General features: G+C 42.8%; 1 protein-coding gene across 5 annotated transcripts in view; it reads left to right on the top strand.

The window, feature by feature from the left end:
* The window catches only part of RERE (arginine-glutamic acid dipeptide repeats), a 400,567-nt gene that overhangs the window by 243,465 nt on the left and 139,530 nt on the right, over positions 1-17,572 (top strand). For 4 of the 5 annotated variants that reach the window (XM_080658269.1, XM_080658266.1, XM_080658268.1 and 1 more), the window contains one exon: positions 4,005-4,109. In XM_080658269.1, the coding sequence (XP_080514395.1) occupies positions 4,005-4,109 (105 nt within the window). Of the gene's footprint in view, positions 1-4,004; positions 4,110-13,438; positions 13,578-17,572 lie in introns of those variants that run through there. The other variant, XM_080658270.1, reaches the window with a different exon arrangement.

Raw genomic sequence — 17,572 nt, 5'->3', positions numbered from 1 at the left:
TTGCTTAATATTTAATTTTTGAGAATTTTCCATGTTGTGCGATGTATCAGTAACTTTCTTTTGTATTGTTGTGTGGTATTTCATTGTACAAATACAGAAGGATTTCCTTGCTGGTGGGCATTGGGGCTATTCCCAGGCCACTATAAATAGAGCTGCTATGAAAAAAAAACCAAAAAAGCACAGGCAGGAATAATAAAAATAAAAGCAGAAGTTAATGAGAAAAATACTAGATCCGAGTAATCAAATTCTTTAAAAAACTCTAATATCTCATTAAAAATACATTATGACCAACTGGAATTTATTTCAGGATGCAGAATAGATTACTATTGAGACTGTTAATAGCATTTATCATGTTAATAAAGCTAAGGAAAAAATGGATCTCTAAAGGCTAAGATTATGATCATTTCTAAAGCTAGTATCATATTTAATGGGAACACCCAGGAAACACTTCCACAGGGGTCAGGAACCAGGCAAGCATGCCTCCTATTTCCACACTTTCCATGTTGTATTAGAGGCATAGGACAAGGAGAGGCTTAGCAAACGGTAAAGAAGAAGTAAAATACGTTTATTTGCACATCAGATAGCATATCTGGAAAATCTCAGTGAATCAATGACTAAAATATATCAAATACCAAAGAATTCAGTTGATTAACAGGCTATACATGTAATGAAATGGGAAGCAACTAGAGGACATATAATTAATGGCAGATTAAAGTCCTGTTTATTCCAGCTTCATAGTCACTTATCAGATGATATCCTTCTATTTCTGCTGCTTTTGTCCTTCCCTAAACCAGTTGGGTTGCCCTCCCTAGGGAACATTTGGCATTCTCGGGAGATAGTTTTGATCGTCACAAGGATGTTTGTGGGGTGCTGTTGGGTAGAGGCCAGGAATGCTGCTAACTACAGGATAGCTTCTGACAACAAAATGTCAGCAGCGCTGAGACTGAGAAACCCTGACTTAAACATATTTGATTTCTGATGCCTGTGTTTGGAATTGTGGGGTGGTAGGGTTTTTATATTTCTAGTTAATACATTAATTACTCAAGTTTAAGGGTTACCTTAAATTTGAGAAATAACAAAGAATAATAAATGAATTACTTTCCTTTAGTAATGGACAGTGATGGTGAAAATAACTTATTTTACATAGCAGCGAACAGTAGACGTCTTCATGGACTTCTTATTTGATCTTAATGCTCTTATAATTGGTGCAGTAGGCATTTTTATCCCTATTTAACTGGTGAAGGAACTTATCTGTTTCTTCTTGGCTTCAGGGACTAAATCACTTCAGATAGGCGGGCAGTAAGTTGCTGAGTGAGTGCATTCTTCATCTGTAAAAGTGATCTTACCCACTTTCCTTAGTCCCAGCTAAATACTGGAGGGATGGTCCTGGGCCTGAAGAGTTGATACCTCGTCTTCAATTGTATCTTGTTGTAGCTGCAAATTTGTGCTCCTAATAGAACTTTCTGTAATGATAGAAATATATAAATATGTGCTGTTTAGTGTGGTGGCCATTAGTCACATGTAGCTATTTATACACAAACACACACACACACACACACACACACACACACACACTCACACACACTCACTAGAGGCCCGGTGCACGAATCGTGCAGGGGTGGGGGCAGGAGTGGAGACACACACACACACACACACACACACACACACACACACACACACTAGAGGCCCAGTGCACGAATCATGTGGGGGGCGGGGGAGGAGCCGGGAGGGGGGTTGGCTACCAGCCCCAAGGAGGGAGCCGGCCCTCACCCCCCCTAAGAAAGGGGCTGCATCCACTGCCACCCACCCCCGGTTCCCTGTCCCAGCCCAGGACCAAAGGCCCCAGCAGGGTCGGGAGAGAAGGTGACAATCGCCGGGCCAGGTATGGAAGGAACAGATGCGGGACGCCAATGCCCCCGCCAGCACCCGCCACCGCACGGTTCTCCTCCTTCCCTCGCCTCCACGCTGTGTGCTGCCACTGCAGTGGGCAGGCGACCCCCGGGGAAAGGGGAGGTTGGGAGCAAGACAAGCCTCGTGTGGAGGGCTGACTTTCAATAGATCGCAGCGAAGGCGCTGCTGTGCTACATATGAAACCCCAGCCCAGAAGCAGGTCTCTATGAATGGTTTAGCACCAGGGGCCCATGGGGGGGGGCGGGCGGTGGCCAGCGGCGGGGAGGGGCATGGGAGGTTGGCTGTGGGAGTGCACTGACCATCAGGGGGCAGCTGCTGTGTTGAGCGTTTGCCCCCTGGTGGTCAGTGCGCATCATAGCGACTGGTCTTTCTGGTCATTCAGTCGGAATGGTCATTTAGGCTTTTATATATATAAATATATATGATATTAATTAAGATGAAATAAAATTTAAAACTAATTTCTCTTCAATTATACCATCCACATTTCAAGTGCTCAATAGCCCTGCATTTTCTTCTAATCAGTAGTTCACAAAAGAACTTTAGCAAATCAATAGATTGTTTTATTTCGTTTTAAAAATGGAAATTGTCAGAGCCCATCTTAGCTTCTGCCCATTACGGAGGCTTCGGTCACAGCTGTTTCAGTCCTGTGGGAAAGGGGGACGTTACTTTTCCATTGGGAGGAAGTGAATGAATGTCCATTCCTACGGGGATATCCCTCAGCCAGTTCCTTTCTCTGACACCTTGGCCGTTAGCTTGTATGTGTGTTGTAAACAAATGACTCCCGGGTTCCCCTGGGAGTGGGATGCTGTTGAAGCAGTGGGAGGCGGTCACGTCCTGTCACTGGGAGCATCCTGGCGCACTCTTTTTTTTTTTTTAATATATTTTATTGATTTTTTACAGAGAGGAAGGGAAAAGGATGGAGAGTTAGAAACATTGATGAGAGAGAAACATCAATCAGCTGCCTCCTGCACACCTCCTACTGGGGATGTGCCCGCAACCAAGGTACATGCCCTTGACCGGAATCGAACCTGGGACCTTTCAGTCCGCAGGCCGACGCTCTATCCACTGAGCCAAACCGGTTAGGGCCCTGGCGCACTCTTGATGTGCCTTTGGTCTTCCCATTTCACCTGCTTTAACCATAACCTTTAGCTTCCACTTGGTATTAAAGGACCTTCTGTAACCACTGAGGGAGCGCAGTTCCTAAAACCTTCCTGCTGTCTAGGGTAAACCTCGCTGCTTTCTAGCTTCTAGGAAATTATTTCAACATGTATGTGTGTGCGTGTATATGCACGTGTGTGTGTGTGTAGTGGGAAGGTGGGCCCTACTGCATGGTATAATGCTTCTGACATTTACATTTGGTGCATGAAACACGGCTTAAGGAGTTCTCAGTACTGGAGAGTTTCCAGCTATGTTGTGGTTTACGTTTTGTTGGTAGATGAACCTGGAAATCTTACTCCTCCTCATCGCAATATTTTTATGGGGATGTGTTTTTCAACTTAAGTCCTTTAATGTTAAAATTTTGGGGAGGTTTTGTTTGTATATTACAATGCATCCATATATGTTAAAAGTTAAAATTGCTCTGTTTTAATTTTCAAGTCAGTTTATTTCTTGTATGTTAAATGAGAAAAATCTATTTAACAATTACACATTCTGCCCATCGGGAGGTAGCAGGAAGAAAGGCCATTTTGCTTTGATGATGTAGAAGGGCTTTAGAGGGCCATTTCGTCATTTAACTGTGGTTTTACGTTCCCCCGTCATTTCTAGTTTAATAAACTTTCATCACAGTTCTGCCCACAGTTTATCTTCGTAGTTTAATTTACTGTATGACTAAAATGCTGAGATAAAAGCAGTGAAGTTGTAAGTTGAAGCAGTCATGAAACAAAAAAATAGATTATACTGGGCATTTTCTTCTTTTGGGGACTCCCAGTTGTTTGAATAGATAATTACAGAGTTTGTAGCTACACTCTACATGTTCTTAGAGTGATATGGATTTAGTTAATACCTCCCCCCACCACCCCTACCCCTCCAATAGTATTTTGGTTTACAAAGCAATTGAGGGTATTACTAATGTATTTTTGTTTGTTTATTTTCAGAGGGAAGTGTAACATCTCCCATTTTTCTGACATATTTGCTGCTAGAGAGTTTAAAGCCCGGGTGGATTCATTTTTCTACATATTAGGCTATAACCCTGAGACAAGGTAAGTGAGTCACTTGGGCCCACTCATTGAGAACTTCTGCTTTTCTGACTGTGTGTGTGTGTATGTGTGTGTGTGTGTGTGTGTGTGTGTGTGTACATATGGGTAAATACTAATAAGGTTAAAAAAACAACAACCTCCAAATCCTGTAGTAAACCTCTTTGGAAGGAGTTGTAATGAATGCCTTTGGTGTCTAAAGCAGCTTTAGTGTCTTTCTATCAAAAAAAAGGAAACGTGAGAAAATTTGGGTTTAGAGAGGGAAAAGACACATGTTTAGTTTATCTGTTTTGAATTTATTTTGAATTGGCAGATTATTACCCTAATGTATATTCTGTCACACCTTCCATGATACCATATTGAAAACACTAGAACCTAATGGAAAGTTCTACAAATATAAGGATTTAGAAAGAAATAAAAGATATTTGGCTCAAGGAGGTTAGTGGAAGAACTTCATTAAGTGTAACAGCAAGATGGGTAATTGTTTTAGGGAAACTTTTTCCTGGAGGATGCTGGGAAATTATATGTTAAGACAGTCAACCTAAGGTCAATAAAATGTACCATATTTTTTGTGGTGGTTCTAAGAGGCTGTATGAAGCTCTATTTAGGTATATATAGAACAGCTATAGTGATAATAGTGTAAGGGTCACCTTTTTTGTTTACCTTCTTTCTTTAGAAAACATTGAATTTTAGCTTTTATTTTCTTTTTTGAAGTTTGCACTGTTCCAATGACAGAGAAGCTGACCAGTGGTAATACTGCAAAAGCATCTTATATTTTGAAATGTTTATTGTACATTTGCATTTATTGACTGCCTGGTCATTCATGTCTTCCTGTTGCCCAGAGGAAATGTGGACCAGTTGAACTTGGATTTCTGTCCGGACACAAAGGAGTCTGTTATTTTAGTGATGTCCTGTTTATGTAACTATTTGGTAAATAGTTGTCATATTGCACAAGCATATGTATTAGTGAATCGACTAAGTCGCTTTTGTGTTTTAAATGTTTAACTTTTAGGTTTATCACACCAACCAGATGGTGTGTAACTCGTTTTGGTTATGCATCTGCTATTGCTGAAGGCATATTACAAAGTGGCATGTAACTTACTGTGTCAGCGAGGGACTCACAAGTTCCTGCTTCATTTTCATTGTGTGTCGCTGGCAGTCACTCAGCGTGATCCTTCCCGTGTGTTTTAAAGTGTGGGTGAGGTGGGCAAAGGGAGGACAGCCTTAGTCTCTCACCTGAAAAAGCAACCCAGTCACGTGCCTCTGCGGTGCATGCCCGGGCCCTGCTGCCGAGTCACTTCTGTCAGTGCTTTGACTTCCGGCCACCGTGTGTCCCTCCGGTGCTGGTGTGCCCCGTGTCCAGCTTGTGCTCGGTCTGTGGTGAGTGCTGTCGGAGTGCTGGGTGAAGGATCAGGTGTTGGAGTGTCTACTTACAAGTAAAGCTTGTGGCCGATCTCACACTCCTTCAGAGTGAGGATGAGAGTTTGCAGCAGTGGCGCCAGTGGGGCCCACTGCCCTGGCTCATTAGTTTCACCCGTGAACTCAGGGTTGGGTGTACAGTTCTGGCGGCTGCTCAGACCAAAAGAGTGTGTGTGCCCTAACAGACTGTAGAAAAGCTGTCTGTGTTTTCTCCGCCGGGCCATGCACGGCCCAGTCTTTAGAATGCTTGGGGTGCATATCGTTGCAGAACTTACCTCTGCTACCTCTATTTCTTTTTTTTTTTTTTAATATATTTTATTGATATTTTACAGAGAGGAAGGGAGAGGGATAGAGAGCTAGAAACATCGATGAGAGAGAAACATCGATCAGCTGCCTCCTGCACACCCCCTACTGGGGATGTGCCCGCAACCAATGATACCTCTGTTTCTGTCTTCGTTCCAAGTTTGTGAGGAATGGGGCTGTGTGATGAGCTGGTTTCTCGGTAGTCCCCATTTGAACGGGTGGGCCTCGCGGGTAATGGTGGCTGCATGGTGCTGTGTGCTGACTCAGTGCCCTGGGTCACTTGAAGAGGAAATGTCAAACTGGCACTAATCCTGGGAGGAGACGCATGTATCGGGAAGACCACCGGAAGGTAAAGACGGGCAGTTCTGTGACTGCAAACTCCAATGACTGTTCCCTCCACTTAAATAACGCAGGAACTGTGCTCCGAGTGAGCAGTTGGAACCAGAGTGTGAGACAGAATTATTATATCTCATAGCCAATTTTCTGATAGTAGTTAAAAGTTGATTTCTGTAATTTTCTGTAATTTATTTAGTATGTTAGAAAGCACTGAAAGTTTGGAATATTTTTTTCACGTTTATCACATCCATTATAAACCCCAATGCTTGGTGAGCTTTTTATTTTCCCTGACGTGGTTATTATATTTCAAAATGTTGTGTCTTGCCAGGGACTTGGTTGTCCAGGACTTTGGGGTCTGATGGCATTAGTTGTTGAACACATGTATGATAGGCAACAGCCTCGCCCTTGCCTTTAAAATGTGCGAGATGCATAGTCTCTTATCTTTAATTCTGAAATCTGAACACTGAAAAATAATCAAGATTTTTATGCTAAGTTTGGTGTTGACCCTCGTGATGGTCACACTTGACTTGAACTGACATGAAGCTATTTAATTCTTAATTTGTTCACTTTGTGCGGGTTTGCACAACTCGTATAGCAAAGTACTAATGTGATAGACTAGTGGTCGTTTCTCGGATACTGATGGAGTATCACATAGTATATGGTATATTTACTCTAGTACCTTTCTAAATCCAAAAAGTTCTGAATTCTGAAAATCCTCTGACCCTTATGATCTTAGCTAAGGGATGGTGATACTGTATTTTTGCTAATATTGATGTTTAAGTAACAAAACTTATTTGGGGGGGAAAATTGGAGGCAGATGTTTTTAGCTTTAGGTAGGATACAAGCTTAAAGGGGCTGACAGATGAGAGAGGCTTGAATCTAATGCTGGCCTAAACTCTGAACCCTTAAGTGGGCCTTGTTTTTGGAGTTTGGTTTGACATTTCTGCACTGAGGGGTGTTCACTTTTGCTGTGTGTACAAGATTCATCCCAAATTTACTTATGTAGTCCGCATATTCTGACTCAGGCCACTGAGTTAGCAGGGGAAGGTAGTACTGGTAAATGGAGTCCCAGAAAGAACAATAGTGGCCATTTGAGAGGAGATGCCTTTGTCTTTAAATTATGAAGCATGAGCTTTCCCAAGGACCAGTCCATTTGTTTCCCCTTGCTAATAAGAGTTCTTTAGGTCCCCAACGTGCATTTAGGGGTAGCGAAAGAAACATAATTTTAATGGAGCATTTCGTATTGATGGTCACTGATGTATTGTCTCTTTCTCTTCCTTTCTCCCCTCTTCCCCAACATAACTGTCTTATAAAATTATCAGTGGTCTTGATCTGATTATATTCTTGGTACTTTGGTTTTCAGTGTGAGTCTTCTCTTAGTAATCCGGTGGAAAACAAATTGAGAGCTCAGATCTGATCTTCTGTCGTACCCAGGAAAGAATGTTCTCGATCACCTGCAATCAGCTGTACCCTCTTCACTTTTCTTCTTCCAAGAAGGAGCTGCTGCTTCTTCTGAGGCTTCAGGATTATTACCATTATATTTAGTAGTAATCTTCAACTGAGGCATCTGCGAGGTCTGATAAGTTAATCTTTCCCTGACTGACAATGGCCGTAATGTTACTAATAATAGCTCGTTAGTGAGCATTATGTGCCCGACTCCGCTCTGAGTGTTGTACTTAATTCATTTTATTCCACTTTGTTTTGAAACAGTCTCAATCTTACCGGACAGTTGCAAGTATAAAAGACCCTTTCTTCTTTTTTAATTTTTTAAAATATATTTTTAGTGATTTCAGAGAGGAAGGGAGAGAGAGAGAGAAACATCAGTGATGAGAGAGAATCATTGATAGGCTGCCTCCTGCAAACCCCGCACTGGGGATCGAGCCCACATCCAAGCATGTGCCTTTGACCGGAATTGAACCCTTCCGTCCACAGGCCGATGCTCTATCCACTGAGCAACCCAGCTAGAGCCTGACTTTATTTTTGATAAACATACATTTTCTGCTCACAAAAAGTTAAGGAAGAACCCATTAGAACAGCATATTCATTCACCTGCTCAGCTCCCCTTTATTAAGAAGTGTGAATGCTGCACCTATTATTTGCTAGGGGAGGAGAGGGACGTCAGAGATAATGTTGACGTACCTGTGGTCAGCAGTCTTCTGAGAAGACCTTGTGATAGGCCACAGAAGGAAGCAGTAGGACAGGCCATATGCAGGTAGTGTGTGCATATCCCTGCAGGCAGTCAGGTGACAGGTAAGGAAATGTGCTGGCGGGTAGTCAGAAGCAGTAAGCAGGTATCGACTGTTGAAGACAACCAGTGGAGAAAAAAAAGACCCAGGTCATTAGAGGCCCTTCAGCACTGAGTATAGTTCCAAGGTGTCCTTGGTGTAAGACAAGGCTTGCTCAGTGGAAACAGAGTCCATTTTTAGATCTGGAAGTATGGTTAAATGTGGCACATTGCCTTACTTAAATACCAAACCACTAGGTTTCCGGGCTCCTTGGTTTTCTCTGAGGAGGAGGACTGAACCCATATTCTGAAGGTGGACAGAACTGGGAGCCGGATGTTAGTTGATACAGTTGGGGATTAGAGCACTACGGAAGCAGGTAGCCAGGCAGGTCAGGCCCTCAGTGCCACTAGTCTGCCCGCTCTCCAGACTCCATAGAGAACTCATGGCTGAAGGCGAGTACAAGTGTTTATTGTTTGTTAGAGATATTTTTAAATTTTCATTTTGGAATTTGATGTACCTAACTTAAAGAAGGGTTATGAGGTTTGTACACAGAACTTCCATATATAGTTTCCCAACTCACCAATTGTTAACATTTTGTAATATTTGCTATTTTATTTTCATTGTATTTTATGTGTTATCTTTTTAACTTTATTACTAATTTGCTTATTATCTCCGTTTTTGCCATATTATTTTTCATATTTGCCATCTTTGCTCCATTACTATCTCTCTAGTATTTTTCTTTCCTGAAACATTTGGAAGTGAATATCGGACATCAAGCTTCTTTTCCCCTAAATATTTCAATGTATATTTTCCAAGACCAAGGACGTTCTCTTATACAACCATCGTATGGCTATCAATGTAAGGAAAAGGTACATTGACACAGTAGTGTATAGTCTAATATAGTCCATATTGAAATTTTGCCAGTTTTTCGAGTATTGACCTTTATTATAATTTTTCCCTATGATCATGTGTTGGCATTTAGTTGTTGTGTCTCTTTATAGCCTTCACCATTCTTTGTTTTCATAACATGTTTCTTAGCCTTTTTGGTTTTTTATGGCATTGACATTGTGGAAGAGTAGAAGCCAGTTTTGTTGAATATTCTTCAATTGGGGTTTGTCCATGTTGCCTCCTCATTAGATTTAGGTTATGTAGTTTTTGCAAAGAAATACTATATAATTGGTAATGTGCCCTTCTCAGCGCATCAGATGAAGTTTTTGAGGTATAAAAAAAGAAAGTTGGGTGGTTCCAATAAAGATGATGTTGATACTTTTCTTGCCCCTAAAGATCTTGAAATCTCTTGAGGAGAGGAGAGGCACCCAGAAGAAGCTGTGATGAGTTAAGGTGCAGAAAACAGGAACAAAATTCCCCCAGCTTTCCAAGCTGGGCTTGTAAGGAGGTATCTCTAGAGGGGCTGGTTGGAATTGCGGTCGAGTGGGTGGATTATCCTCGTGAAAGAGAAGATGAGCCCTATAGTGTGCTGCCCCCGGGGGGTGATGGAAAGGGTGTCTCTCCAGCTGGTGTGTAAAGGATAGCTGTGAGTGGTAGTGTCAGGAAAGACAGGCAATGAAGAGGATGTTGAAATAGGCTGGGGTCACCACGGGGATCCAGTGTTACAGAGGAAAGTCCCTAGGATGTTGGTAACTTGCCCTTAGGGTCACTCAGGGCCTTTGGGGGACCAAAACTATAGTCCATGTGTCTTGACTTGTTGTTATAATGAGGGTGTTGTGCTGTGTTCAAGGAACAGTTCCCATGGTTTTTCAGAATAGTGATGAATTTATTAAGTTATTATCTTCAGTTGAATTTTTCCAGGAAGCATTTTCGATATAAAGGGGTATGGTAAGTTTTTAAAAAAATACACATTTGAAGGAAATACTTTGGTGGTTATATTAACCTACTTGACTGCTAGGTTCTATTTTAATTGCTCTTCTTTTTTGAAAATCTTTTTCTCTAGACTGTTTCTAGTTATTTCTGGGTCATGGTATCTTATACTAGAGGCCCGGTGCACAAAAATAGTGCACTTGGGGGAGGGTCCCTCAGCTCAGCCTGCCCCCTCTCACAGTCTGGGAGCCCTCACGGATGTCCTACTGACGGCTTAGGCCCACTCCCTGCAGTCTGGTCTCCCTCTGCGGGAGGCAACCAGGCTGATCAGGGGAAGGCGCCACCCTCATCACCCCCTGCTGCTGCCACTGCCGGCTGCAGCTGCCACTGCCGGCTGCCGCTGCCACTGCTGGCTGCCGCAGCTGCCAAGGTGTTTTCATCAACACGGACTCCAGTCACTTCACCACAAAAAAAAGTCTGTGTCCGCTCCAGGCCTGCTCAAGCTGTGCCATGGTGGCCTGGGCAGGCCCCCCTGTCTGTGTCCCCACCCACCAGCTCCTGCCTGCACGTGCCTCCCTTGGGAGCGGCCTCCGCCTTCAAGGCAGAGTGACATTAGCGCTTGGCAGGCCTGTGCGAGCCTCTGCTGAGGGCAGAAGTCCCCGCCCCCGTCCCCGCCCACCAGCTCCTGTATGTGCACAGTCTGTTGACTGGTCGTGACTGGGACACTGTTAGGACCAATTAGCATATTACTTTTTTATATACACTGAGTGGCCAGATTATTATGATCTCTGAATGCATAATAATCTGGCCACTCAGTGTGTATGTATGTGTGTGTGTGTGTGTATGTGTGTGTGTGTGTGTGTGTGTGTGTGTGTGTGTGTATATATATATATATACATATATATATATATATATACATATATATATATATATATGTATATATATATATATATATATATTAGAGGCCCAGTGCATGAATTCGTGCACTGGAGGTGGGGAGTTGGCAGGGGGGGGGGGTGGTTCCCTCAGCTCGGCCTGTGCCCTCTCACAGTCTGGGACCCCTCGGGGGATGTCCACCTGCTGGCAGTTGGACATCCCTCTCACAGTCTGGGACCCCTCGCTCCTTACCACCCGCCTGCTCGCCGCTCCTTACTGCTCCACTTGCTGCTCCTTAGCACTGCTGCGGAGGCGGGAGAGGCCGTCCAGCCTGGCGGTCAGTGCGCATCATAGTGACCGGTAGTTCTGGTTGTTCTGCTGTAACGGTCGCTTAGGCTTTTATTATATAGACTAGAGGCCTGATGCATGAAATTCGTGCAAGGGGCTTGGCCTCGCAGCCCCGGCTTTGTCCGGAAGGTCGTCCGGAAGGTCGTTTGGCTGTCCGGTCTAATTAGCACATTATGCTTTTATTATTATAGGTAGGGGAAATGGTGTTCTAATCTACAGATACTTGCTTCATGTGCTGGGTCAAAAGTAAAACTTTTCAAGTGTACCTGGCATTTCTTGTGTTGTGTAAATTACATTTTCGGCACAATGAGAGTTTTTATTTAATCTCAGTGTCAGAGGGTGGTGATTTAGTAGCACGAACATGAGCACTAGGAAATGGAATGGGTTCTGCTGAACTTTAGGAATCTCGAGGACACAGAGTACTCTTAAGCAGTTTTTAATTTCTTCACACTCCATTATATTCGTAGGAAACAGAATTGGCACTGCTTTTTCCTACCCTACCTCATCCTTTATACATTTTAGGGCATTCATGGTCTCTCTTTTCTTAAATTATAATTAAGTCATAATATAAAGAATCATCTCTTAGTTTGCAAAAACTCAGCCTACATACACATCCAGACCTAGTGTTCTTCTATGGCTGACAGCCCAGTTTGCCTTATTTTGGAGGAGGAGGTTGGGCGAGAGGGCATGAATGTGTTTTTAAGGATTTTAACAGAAAATGCCTTGGCTGGTACTGTGGGCAGTATGAATACTCACAGTGCTCAATTCCACTAGGATCGGGTGTGGCCTTGCCTACGTGCCTTTAGCAGTAGTTTCCGATAAACGCTGAATGAATTCAGCTTCCTGGGCCGTGTTCTGAAGAAGTGCCTGAGCTCTGAGGCAGGAGACTGCCATATCTTTATTTATTTATTTATTTATTTTTTTTAAGTTTTTTTTTTTTTTAAATATATTTTTATTGATTTTATACAGAGAGGAAGGGAGAGGGACAGAGAGCTAGAAACATCGATGAGAGAGAAACATCGATCAGCTGCCTCCTGCACGCCCCCTACTGGGGATGTGCCCGCAACCAAGGTACATGCCCTTGACCGGAATCGAACCTGGGACCCTTGAGTCCGCAGGCCAACGCTCTATCTACTGAGCCACACCGGTTTTGGCAAGACTGCCATATCTTTAGATGTCGGGTGCTGGTGGCAGGGTGTTCTTCGACCCTTGATTTGGACCTCCCTGTCCTTACTTACTAGAAATACATTCTTTAAGTTAGACATTCCTGACGGGGTATCACTGTAGGAAATGTTTTTATTTATTATTTGGGGAGATTTCAGACTTCTTATCTAAAGGGGATGAAGCTCTTTGCATAGAATAAAGTTGTTTAGATACTCTGCTCCCTGTACCATCTCCCCATCTGCATTGTGTTTGTAGCTGGGCTATACCCAGCACCCCACAGCTTTGCCAGGATTATTCCTGTGCCCCTTTTCTAAATGTTTGAAGTTTTCAGAAAGAAATTTGTGGGGTTGCTCCCCTTAAGTAGCTACTGCTATGGTGGTTTATTTTTTAATGTTTTAAAATGTGCTGCAGTGTTTCTGTTAACTAGTATAGTTATTCATAGTGTATTTTTTTATTCTATTCTTCTTGAAGATCTTGCTATTTAAAACCACAATTTGTTATTGTTTTTTAAAGATAAAACTTGCTGCTGTCTTGACAGAGCAAGGCATTTTTCGGAAGCCTCTCAGTGGCACTGCTTGCCGAGTCCCCCGTGTTGGCTGTCTCGGATCCCCTTTTGAAGGCCCCACTTCCCTGCACACTAGCTTGGTATGCGGGAGAAGCTGCAGAGTCTGTTGGCTGGGCTTTATTTACGGAAACAGCAGGGTTGAGATTGATTGCGTTGAGAGACAGTGTATGGATGAGGGAGGGTCACAGCACATGCTCAGTCCTGTCAGTGTGAGGGGGAAGTTTCTGCGTTCTGCGTGAAGGCTTAGGTCATAGCACACGCTCGGTGAAAGCTCTGTGAGGTCTCTCAGACTGCATGTGCCTCCATTTTGAGTTGTTAGAGTCGAAAAGGGCAGAGTTTTAGCAGTAAGAGAGGTTCAGGGAGGCAGCTAGACTCACCAGAGCCTCTGTTAGTCATGGATGATCCATTCAGCCCCTGCAGGTAGGCTAATCTTCCTCTGGCCTCACTGAGACAGTGATGGTTTTTGCTGCTGTTTCTCACTTTGAAGATGTTTATGAATCATTTCATCATTCATAGTGCATGTTCCTGAGAGCCTTTAATTCAGCCCCGGTTGGCCATGTAGGTGGTGTTGCCAGGCGTGAAATCAGAGCTAAGGATGGGGTCTACCCAGAGATGCATTAAAGCAGATGGGGAACCTTGTGGGTTCCTCTGTCCCTGTCCTCTTCCCCTTTCTCTCGGCTCTTCCTCTGGGTGTAGTTTTAACCCACATCTTGCTGGGTGCCCTGTGCTCGGCTTGTTTGCCTTCAGGCACCTGCAGAGCAAACCTGCAGGCTGCCGCGAGGCACGCCTGGGCCCGGAGCAGCTGTGTCTGGATGTTTTAGGGAGGGTGGTAGGTGGGCAGCTATTGGTTGCTTTGAAGGTGGGTGGAACCTGTTTTGATTGAGAGCCTGTTTGCCAGAGCAAATTATAATTCTTGTCATCTTTTTGTGACATCTGAAAATGAAATAGTGCACACGTTTTGACGTATGCAGGGGACAGTTGTGGATTATGGTTGCAACAGTATTACCTTAAAATGGATTTTTTAAAGAAATGAAAAGTTATGTCACACCACTTTTTACTGTCCAGTGCTTCAAAAGGAAGCAATCCTTTCTTTCTTTTGGAGCTTATGGAAAATTTCTTGGCAATTAAAAAAAATGTATGCAGTGACGTGTGTTAGCAGTGGAGGTTCCAGGTATTTTGTTTACTTACTTGGTTTTGGCAGAGGATGGCACTTGTGACGTGTATTTTGTTGTGTGAGCTGCGAGTTCCGTAGGAGAGGAGTAAAGAGAGGAGTTGATGCCCATTGAAGTGGAGGCATTGGCCAGGCCAGGTTTTGTACTCACAGCTTTGTGGGGATGGACACTCGTCTTTGCTGGGGGCAGAAAGTCTGTTTTGTGTGTGTGTGTCCTGTTTGCAGGTGAGGCTCAGAAAGATGGCTGTCACTTTGGTCAACTGAGGGAGCCTACCCAAGTTGAAGTCTTACCCAGTAAACTCTAGTGCAGTGTTTAAATCGGATTAGTTGTTCCTCTTTCTTTTGAGGAGGCTGGGGAAACACTGAAGTGACACTGAAGTTCTGTGCATTTGTGGGGAAGAAGGGAAGCCAACTATAGATGAATGTGCAGCTGAAGAACTCATGGGCTGACACAGGGATAAGTCCTTCATGTAGAGAAAAGGGACAAGAGGAGGCCCTGATTCCGATGGAAAGTTTTGGGAAAGCTAACAGTGCATTGGACACCGAAAATAGTGCTGAAGTGTAATCTGGCTCCTAGCAGGTTAAGTTTTAGGATTGCGATTAAGCACATGGATTATACAGGAGTAATATAGGGTTAACACATTTATTACTGGTTTTTAATCCCTTTTTTTATTCATGTGCGAACTGGCTTCCTATTAAGATTTTATTTATTTATTTATTTATTTATTTATTTATTTACTTATTTATTTATTTTCTATTAGGATTATATTTATTTGCACATTGCATGTGGGAGTTTGGAGCAGATACCCACCTTCCCCCAAACCAGATAGTGGTGCTTTTGGGATGTGTCTTACTCATTCTGTGTAGACGCACACTTACTCTTCGAAGTCTACAGTTGTCCTTTCTTTAGAGAAACTGGGCATTAGTACTTCTTGGTCATTCACATGTGGGATCCTTGCAGGACTGAAGGTTCCGGTTTATTTAAAAAAACCCATTACTTGAATTAGGAGAACACTTATTGGGGAAACAGTTGTGGAACTACCTTTCTGTTCTAGGATCCTTCTTTCTTCTCAAACTTTTTTATTTTATTTTAATTTAGCAAATAAAATGTGAACAGGAAGCTCTACGCATAGCTGAATCAACTCTGGTCAGGTTCTTCCCCCTTGTCTGGCTGGCCTGGTCTGGCCTCAGACAAATAGTATTTGTGGAGCTTGAGTGCAGCTACCTGTTTAGATGGTGAGGACTTAATAGTTACTATGGTGATTTATGGGAACGGAACCCTTTGTTGTTAAGAATCCAATGTCTATGTTTCAAATCCAGTAAAGTCACTAGAGCTATATCTTGGGTGATATGTGTTTGTTCTATATGTTCCTGTCTTGGAAAAAAATACTTTGGGAATGTTATTTGCTGGCCAGTCAGCTTCTGGTTTCGGGTTTGTATGCTTGCTTGTCTGGTGGCGGTAGCGATGAAGGAACAGCACATGGGAAGTTACTCTCTTGGTTAGTGAAGTTGTATAGGGTCTGTGTTGCTGGACATTGAAAACATGTTAGTTAGTTTCATTTTAGCTCATTGCCCCCCTCCAGTTGTACTTCACAGTATCAGAATGAGATAGAAAATAGAACATTTTCTATTGTATGTGGTCAGGAATCTCCTCCCACACTGATCATCGTCTGTGTTGAGTAGTTTCTGATAGAGGAGGATACAAGTTCTTGAACACATCTTTAAAGCAGATTGGAAAGAAAGCTAACCTAGTCTCATGATATATGCTCTACCACTTTCCGTCTAAGCTAAAATAGTTTATTCACTTTTGTTGGGGTTATTAGACATTTCTGTAGTTCAGAATTATTTGATCGATACATTTATTTGTGACCATTTGGTTGATTGTCTAGATTCTAAGCTTTGGGGCATGGACCATGTCTGTTCTTTAGCCTCAGTTCCCAGGAGAGTGCCTGACAAATGGGCCTCCAGCCTCAATACGTTGCATAAATGAGTGGCATCTATGGTAAGAGAACAGACTAGATTTGGAGTTAGAGGTACGGTTCACATTCCACCTAATAAGTGACATTGGACCAGCTGTGACATTGGAAAATTCCATCTCTCCCCTGAACCTCAGTTTTCTCACGGGTAATATGGAGACAAATAATAGTTCTAACAGTTGTTATTAAGATTGGATGAAAACTATGAAAGTGTTTGACATATATTATTGTTATTAATTCAAAGGCCAACTCTACAATCTTTTGTAGGTATGGTTCTCTCAAAAACCTATTTAATGAAAACAATGCTAAGAATTATGTTAGGAATTAATGGTAAGTTAAGTTAGTGACCAATATGTTTAACCACCATTTACCGATCTCCTTTTTTTCTTATGCTCTTTGGGTATTTATCGTTTGCTTTACACTTCTTGAATATCTTTGTAGAGAAGCTTTACTTCCATGTTGCATAGCATTTGGTGTGTTCAGCATTCAATGTTGTTCTTACCACTTTCTCTAATAGTGTGTGTACGTATGTATGTATGTATTAATGCTCGTGTTGCCACCAGAGGTGCTGCTTGACGTCCCCCCCCCCCAAAAAAAAAAAAATAGGTTCACCGCTGCAGCGAAGAAGAATGAGTCTATGGTCATATTTTTATAGCATTTTTTCGGAGGCTTCCCAGTAGGAACAAAGTGACATTTAGACGTGTACTGTAGAACTACTTATTTGGTCCAAAGTCTCTCATTTTCTGGGGACACTCCATTTCTGTTCATTATAAAGTTTAATTTCAATATGCAAAAAATTAGCAACATTTCTGGTCAGGAGATTGGCTTAATCTTCAAATATTGCTGCTTTGTAAGTTATTGTCAATAACAGTGGGTTTTTAAAAATAAGTTGGTTTTCTAAAGCATCAGATGTGTATGTGCGTGCAGCTTTGTCTTGGGCTGTGATCCTTACAGCCATTTCCTTCTTTGCAGCCAGTGGTGACAGTGAAACCCGGAAGGAACTTGAGGTGGGATGCAGTCACGTGCCATGGGCGGGCACTGCGTGTTACTGCGTAGTGGCCGAGGCCAGACAAGACATTTAGACAGTGGAGTAGAGTCGTTGTAGCACTTTGAAACCAGATTCTTTCTTTCTTTCTTTTTTTAAAAATATATTTTATTTAAATATATTTTATTAAATATATTTTTTACAGAGAGGAAGGGAGAGGGATAGAGAGTTAGAAACATCGATTAGCTGCCTCCTGCACACCCCCTACTGGGGATGTGCCCGC

Source organism: Plecotus auritus (assembly GCF_963455305.1).
Source record: "Plecotus auritus genome assembly, chromosome: 2".
Taxonomy (NCBI): Eukaryota; Metazoa; Chordata; class Mammalia; order Chiroptera; family Vespertilionidae; genus Plecotus; species Plecotus auritus.
The sequence above is the reverse complement of the archived record's forward strand: the minus strand, read 5'-3'. Positions and strand labels throughout refer to the sequence as shown.